The sequence below is a fragment of the Ornithodoros turicata genome, chromosome 3 (genome assembly GCF_037126465.1).
Source record: "Ornithodoros turicata isolate Travis chromosome 3, ASM3712646v1, whole genome shotgun sequence".
NCBI classification, from domain to species: Eukaryota; Metazoa; Arthropoda; class Arachnida; order Ixodida; family Argasidae; genus Ornithodoros; species Ornithodoros turicata.
This window is the reverse complement of record NC_088203.1, coordinates 73,621,483-73,628,795: the sequence shown is the minus strand read 5'-3', so window position 1 is coordinate 73,628,795 and position 7,313 is coordinate 73,621,483. Positions and strand designations below refer to the sequence as shown.

Genomic DNA, 7,313 nt, shown 5'->3' with positions numbered 1-7,313 from the left:
GTCATCGCCTCTCCGTGGCATACCATCATCGCCGGTCGGGACTCATGTAGAGGAAGACCACCGTCCTCTACAAACTTTATGGCTTTAGTAATTTGTGAACTAAAAGGCAGCACAGTACACAACTCTTTCTTATACATGCTTCTGTCACCCTCAACTTATCAGCACTGTGGTGTTGATTACTACATCACTTACATTTTGGACACCCTTTGTTAGCCCCCACGTTAGTTAAAAAGGGCCTGTCCAATGCATGAATAAATAAATTAGTGGAGCACTTTCTTTGGTCTGCATGACCAGCAAGACTAAAAAGTAATCTACGAATATCTTACCCAGGAAATAAGCAAACCGCTTTAATGCCTCACAGCTCTTTGTTTCCTTCCGCCTTCCCTGTCACCTGCGCAGGTCAAGTATCGTCCCACACGGGCAGTGATCTCTTTGTCCGTTACAGGGACTTTGAGGGTGTCCATCCGCTTATGGACGGCAGCTTTCAAAGAGAGGAGAAAGAAATTTTTTTAGGCTATATGTACAGCATTGAAGAACTACCACAAAACGAGCATCACAAGTGGGTGAGGTTATGTTCAGATTGGTATACTAAAAGGTTGTATAGCAGAGATATGCCAAAGAAAAAACAAAATGGAAAACAAAAAGGGAAACAAGAAAAGCCAATAAACCATCGTGTGGAAATTGATTTCTACTTCCAGCTAATTAATGTGCACATATCAATATAACGCTGCATAGCTAATGGATGATGCTCCAGCAATGCTTACAAAAAAGAAAGTTTCCCAATAGGTGACACCGTTCTCAAATTATTCTGCCCGGAGATTTACCTGATGCACCCTGTATACCTCATATGATAAACAGGTTTGCCATATCATGAAGCTAGCTTAGCTTGTGTATAAAGTTATATAAATATGTGCCTCATGCTGTTTGCCCATCTGGCATTACTGTATTACATTTTCCTGGGGTAAAGGTGGGGAAGCATAATTTATTATCACTTCCAACAAAAACACCTTCCAAAAACGGTACTCACTGAGGACACAGTCAAAAAGGCGTGTGCCCTTGAAGGATCGCTTTCCATTCCGGCCCTCAACCGTAATCTTCTGCTGCAGTGATTTCTTGGTGCATGTTTCCATTATGACACGCACCACATCATCGAGATTTGCACCACCCAGGACTGCTAGTCTATCCGCCTAGCAAACAGAAGAGCATTGATCGTTGTTAGCATTATCCTGCAAAACAGGGGGTATTTTCTGGTGGGGATCACACAGGGCTCCCAAGCAGTTCACTACATGACACAAAGTTCATTTGGTTCCTCACATACACCCACTGTATTAATCATCACACTTTTCACGTTCAATTCATAAGGATGCACTTACAAGGTTCCTCCTTGTACTATTGTCCTCTAGCTTGCTCTCTAATTCTTCCCACTCTTCACAGGTTGAAAGTGGCTCTGGCAGAATATCCCCGAGCAAACCACTGGTCTCCTCCAGTGCTGCTGTCCCCATATTACACCTGCATTCTGCTACTGCAGCCCTAAGGTCTCGCACCGCTGCCTTTAGTTCAATTAACATTTTGAGAGTCTTTCTCTCAAAAGCTGCAAAGCAATATGGGTCAGGTTAGGTTGACATAAAACCATTTTCTGATTACCGCGTAACTAGGTGCCCAAAACTGTCATTGCACATGTTCACCTACACCCAATAAAGGACTTCAGAAAATCCCAGAAGGCAGTGCACCGTGCTTTGAATTGCGGGACCTTATTAGGACAGAGGAAGAGCCATCAAACCATTTTGGTTCTCATTGCCTGCCTATAGTCCACCAAGGGTCAAGATCAGGGGAAGTGAAACTTGAAAGGCATAAAAAAAATGTCCGCTCTTAGTAAGTTCCCGGAATGCTGCATGCCTGCAAAGCTTGTCAGGATTTTCTGAAACAGTCGAGTACCCTTGAAACCATCAAACTGTGGGATTTTATTATGAGACAGGAAAAGCCGCCAAACTGTTTCAGTTTCTTCTTTTCCACCTATTATCCACCAGGGCAGGGGGGCATTGTTTATCGAAATAAAAAATCAACAGGGAGAAACATGAAAGACATAAAAAAAAGCTTTTTTTTTCTCCACTATTAGTAAGTTCCCCGAATGTTGGATGCCCACAAAGCCTGTCAGGATTTTCTGAAACTGTCTAGTATACACAATTTCAACTTCAGTTCAACAAGGGCTAAGTGACGACTGACTCTCAGTACATGCGTAATTGTGATTTACTTTACTAGAGGTTTTTGATGTTACAAAGGATTGCTTCCTGTTCTGTAGCCCAAAAAGGGTTGAGCACACAATCAACTAACAAATTTTACTTCCTCAGTTTGGGGTTGTAATATATTGCAAAAAGTAGCCAGGCTGTTTTTGCAAAGTGCAAAATCCCACAACACTTACAAAACTGCAGCAGGGACACACAAATGTCACTGTGTATCAGAGAAGAAAGTACCGGGGCACGAGCTAGCTGCTGCTGAGCAGTTGATGAGCACGTGACCCTGAGCAAAAAGGGCATAGAAGTGAACATCCATAGAGAACATGGAAGTCCAATAAGCTTACGTGTAAGATTCCCTTCAGCATCCAGCGCTTCTGTGTGAATTGCGCTGTTGCTACGTCCTGAGGTAGGGGTACGTGAGCCTGAAACAACCATGAAATGAAGTAAAGTACAACAAATTGCTCAGACTGCAGTGTTTTAAGAACGCCTTGCTGCAGAAATGCTATAATGGCCACACGACGAAGGCCTGTCCTTAAGCCCTTTGTAACACCGCAGTAACAGCTGTCATTATGTCTACGTGCTTTGTCATAAGTCGTTAAGCAGTAAAAATGATCTACAGAAGTACTTGTCCTGTTACACTTTTCAAAAGCTTTGACAAAGGACATCATGTACCACAGAGGTTCATGTGCCACAGAACGCCTCGGAGCAAAAAATAAACTGGTGTACAATCAGCCTTACTGTGTCCTAGGGATAATGCATCCTGCCTGCTCCTACTGCTTGAAGGCTGTGATACTGGAAGCACAGATGAGTACAGTGTGCACAATATCAAAAAGATACTTCCACCACACAAACTTGGTAGCAAAATGTGTTTTGAAGTACCACATTGTTCAAATAATGGCTGGTGCTGTACCATCATCACATGAATAATTTAAGTTTGGGTTGCAGCTTGATGTGAATCCCTAATTGTACACATATTGACAATTCAACATGTATTTAAAAGAACTTCAGTGCACTCACCAGGGCTAGAAGATGCACTTTCCATGTTTCTGGCTGGGCAGACAATACAATATTACACATCGCATAATCTCAGGAATTCTCAGTTGTGGAAGAAGGTGTAGCTTACGTGGTGATGGTAATCTCATTCTCTTTGTTGGCTGACTTGCATTAACTATGAAAAAGAGCACATTCTGTAAAGCACCAGTGATTAAACATGTTATTTGACATGACATTTTAATTCTAATTTCAGCTTTATGCGGTTCCCTAATGGTACACATATCCTCAATTCAATATGTATTTAAAATAACTTCAGTGCACTCACCAGGGCTAGACGGTGCACTTTCCATGTCTCTGGCTGTACAAACATCACAATATTGCAAATCACATAATCTGATAAAGTCTCAGTTCTGGAAGAAGGTGTAGCATACATGGTGATGGTAGTCTGATTCTCTTCCTTGGCTGACTTGCGTTAACTACGAAAAAGAGCACATTCTGTAAAGCACCAGTGATTAAACATGCTATTTGACATCACAGTTTAATTATAACAATACCTGCACCAGTATCCTCTCCTTCGCTGGATTCCGACTCGAGGTGCGACGTGTATTCCGCGTCCCTTGCGTTTTTCTTTGCCTTCTTGAAGCTGTCTATTTCACAAAGACAACACTTAGAAAAAACTGAGGGGCAGCCTGAAAGTCACGGCAATATTCGCTACACTTACTGAAGGACGCCATGCACTCGCAAGGACAAATCTCCCAGTCGGCCTCCGGCTCGCACAGTTCCTTTACCATCTCCAATATCTTTGAATTTGGTTTGTTTGTTGGCCACAAACACATCCTTTCAGCAACTATCCACTTCGTTGGCACGAATTCGACGGTGTCATTCCCGAACTTCACGACCGTGAATTTCTTACTGAAATCCACAAAGGAAATAAGTTAGAAGGTAGGTGCGCATTTGCACCAAATTGCGGCGTGGTGTCGGGTGGGCGGTGGACGAAATTCACCGCCTAATAACAAAAAAGAAGATAACGTCTGTGACAGCTTACCTCATGTTTCGCTAGTCCCTTTCAACGTCGGAGCCACCACCTCTGTCAGACGTACCCGATAGCAAATTAAATGAAACAACGAAAAGATGCCGCAAGCTGAAATACACCGTGCTGAAATACGAAAGACAAAAATGGCGCGGAAACAAGAAGCAGGAAGCGGAAACGCGTGAAGGCGCGCACTTGATTCGGTACATTTGATTCGCGCAGTTTTCATTTCGTTAAAAAACCGCAAAATATAAGAACACACGAAAAAAACGTAATATAAAGATATATATCCTTCAGGTGTACAGGAGAGTTCCTGAAAAACATGTCTGCTTCCGGCCCGAAGTTGCTGTTCGCGGCGATCCGCTTGTTTACATCTGCAGAAAGTCGTCGCAACGCTGATTCTTTTTGTGGTCATTCGTAGTGTCGTACTGTTTCCGATCTGTATATTTTGTGTTTACTTACATACGTCTGTTGTCGCACGATATGTGCTGAACCTGCCTCCCACGCACAGCTGTGCGTTGTACGGAATACCGTATCCTCCGTCTGTGAAAGGTGCCGTTCGCGTCATGTCGAGGTGGACGCGTTACCGGCAGATACGTAAAGAATACCAGCACGCCGTGAACGAAATAGCGAACAGTGATGCACCGGAAGCACCTGCTCCTCCGAGTACGAGCCCCATGTTCGGAAACGGGGAAGACGACGGCCGTGAACTGCATAGTGATGAGGACGAAAGCATCGTGCCGCGTTTCGATACGTCGGAATCGGATCTGTCGTGGGGGGAGTCCAGTGATCATGAAGAGGTACAAGACGCAACACGTGAAGCTACCCTACGTCCAGAAGATCCAGAACAGGATTTGGTGAACCAACTGGCCAATCTTTCTTTGAAACATAATTTGACGCACGCATGCATAAACGACATTGCGGCTCTGCTCAGGTCCCGTGGTCATAATGTTCCAAAAGATGCAAGGACCATTCTCGGGACAGAAAGGAAAGCTCCGGTGGATCAAAATGGGACATTTGTCCATTTTGGTCTAAAGACTGCTATCATGGAGTCTATCCAAGTTGGGCCTCCACCTGCTGAAGTCAAACTTCAAGTAAATATCGATGGACTGCCATTGTACAAGAGCTCCTCGACGAGTTTCTGGCCGATTTTGGGAATGGTCATGGGCTGTAGCATGAAGGAGCCATTTCTCATCAGCGTGTACTGTGGCACAGGAAAGCCGCCAGATTTGCAGGCGTTTTTGGGACCCTTCATCGAGGAAGTTCAGGATCTTACTAGAAGTGGATTGCATTATAAAGGACGACACATCAGTGTAAAGTTGAGTGCTATCATATGTGATGCTGTTGCACGTAGCTACCTAAAATGCATAAAAAGTCATAATGGCTATTATGGCTGTGAACGATGCACACAGAAGGGAGTTCACTGTGAAAACAGACTGCTCTTTCTGGACTTGGACTCTGCCCTTCACACGGACGCAACTTTCCGTGAACAGCTTTGTTCACTCCACCACACCGGTGTGTCACCTTTTCTTGAGCTGGATATCGACATGATTGCAGTCTTTCCACTGGACTATATGCATCTGCTGTGCTTGGGGGTGATGAAAAGACTTATGCATATTTGGACAGGAAGAAAATACGGTAGAGCAAAGCTGACTACTGAACAGCAGTGCATTCTAAGTGAGAGGCTAAATTCCTACCGCAAGGATTTTCCTGCTTCGTTTCAAAGGAAGCCGAGAGGCATCGAAGAGCTTGACAGGTGGAAAGCCACAGAGTTTCGCACCTTTTTGTTGTACACGGGACCAGTGGCTTTAAAGCAGTTGTTGCCTGACAAGCTTTACCACCATTTTCTTCTCATCCATGTAGCAGCAAGGATACTAGCTGCACCTAATTTACACAGGGTGCACAACGAGTATGCGGACAAGCTGTTACGATACTTTGTTCAAGAAATGGGTGTACTTTATGGCACAACGCACCTTGTCTACAACGTTCATTCCCTCATTCATCTAGCAAGAGACTGCCTAAATCATGGCCCGCTTGATTCCTTCAGCGCTTTTTGCTTTGAATCGTTCTTAGGGAAGCTAAAAGGAAAGCTGCGAACAACAAGCTGTCCCTTGTCACAGCTGAGCCGACGAGTTTCAGAGGTGAAGCACACAACAGAATATGCTACTAGAACTAAAGTGGAAACTGTCAAACAAGGTTTTTCGTACATCCTGGAAGGCAACACTGTTGTGCGTGTCAGTGAGGTACTAGCATCACAGGTTCGTGTTACTGTGTTCTCAAACGAGAGAGACTTTTTCACCTACCCCATGAAACCATCTACTATGAACATCTTTCGTGTTGAGAACCGAAGCACTAGCTGTGTACGGACCATGCAGCTGAGTGCCCTCATGAAGGGAAAGCCGTGTGCTTCTCAGTTACAAGTGTGAGCACGTTGCTCTACCCTTGCTGCACTAAATATAGAGTCTTTGCATCTCCTCTACATTTCCTCCACCAATGAGAGCAAGACTTAATTAAAAACGTCCTTTTCTGTGCCAGACAACATTGCTGCACCGAGACAAGTGTTGCGTGTTCCAGAAAACCCTGAAATGTGATGCCTACATAGGAACAGCTTTCAATTAATAAATTTTGGTCACTGTTTGGTCACTCTTCAGTACACCTTCGCCCTGCTATGCTGATTTAGTGGTATTGCTTTGTAAATGTCTTCCTAGCTGTCTGGAATGTACTTACAAGGGTCAGCAAGCATGCATACTGGTGATGAGCTTGTAAAAGGGGAATAATTGTGTGCGACATTAGCCCGTAAAGGTCCTCCTATATTTCTACGGTGTAATGGACGCTGGTGGCAGGGCACGCTGTTGACCTCTGTCAGCTTCTCTTAGGAATTTGAGTACGCATCTACCTTCAACTCTGATTTAGGCAACCCGACCAGCTGTGAAAGCAGTTTTTTTTTTTAACTTGTGTTCGTGAACACATTTTTTCAGCCCTACTGTCCTATCTGGCAGCACCGTGATGCTGCTTAACAGTGTGTGTTTGTCCGTACTGGTGATGAGCTTGTAAAA

General features: G+C 44.3%; 2 protein-coding genes across 2 annotated transcripts; one reads left to right on the top strand and one right to left on the bottom strand.

The window, feature by feature from the left end:
* Positions 1 to 305: 305 nt before the first annotated feature.
* On the bottom strand, positions 306 to 1,716 carry LOC135387330 (uncharacterized). The gene is made up of 3 exons (XM_064616570.1): positions 1,374 to 1,716; positions 1,028 to 1,187; positions 306 to 481 (listed from the first exon to the last, which is right to left on the bottom strand). The coding sequence occupies exons 1-3, from the start codon at positions 1,566 to 1,568 to the stop codon at positions 348 to 350; spliced, it is 489 nt and encodes a 162-aa protein (XP_064472640.1). The 5' UTR covers positions 1,569 to 1,716; the 3' UTR covers positions 306 to 347.
* A 4,053-nt stretch (positions 1,717 to 5,769) lies between these two features.
* Positions 5,770 to 6,683, top strand: LOC135389646 (uncharacterized). Its single transcript, XM_064619680.1, has one exon. The coding sequence runs from the start codon at positions 5,805 to 5,807 to the stop codon at positions 6,681 to 6,683; it is 879 nt and encodes a 292-aa protein (XP_064475750.1). The 5' UTR covers positions 5,770 to 5,804.
* The last annotated feature ends 630 nt before the right edge of the window (positions 6,684 to 7,313 follow it).

What these genes read in the sequence shown, in the direction of transcription:
- LOC135387330 (XM_064616570.1), bottom strand. Translation starts at nt 1,568, where the DNA reads ATGTTAATTGAACTAAAGGCAGCGGTGCGAGACCTTAGGGCTGCAGTA. An exon ending in ATAGTACAAGGAGGAACCTT is followed by an intron (nt 1,188 to 1,373) that starts GTAAGTGCATCC and finishes TCTGTTTGCTAG; the next exon opens with GCGGATAGACTAGCAGTCCT. An exon ending in CCTTTTTGACTGTGTCCTCA is followed by an intron (nt 482 to 1,027) that starts GTGAGTACCGTT and finishes TCTCTTTGAAAG; the next exon opens with CTGCCGTCCATAAGCGGATG.
- LOC135389646 (XM_064619680.1), top strand. Translation starts at nt 5,805, where the DNA reads ATGATTGCAGTCTTTCCACTGGACTATATGCATCTGCTGTGCTTGGGG.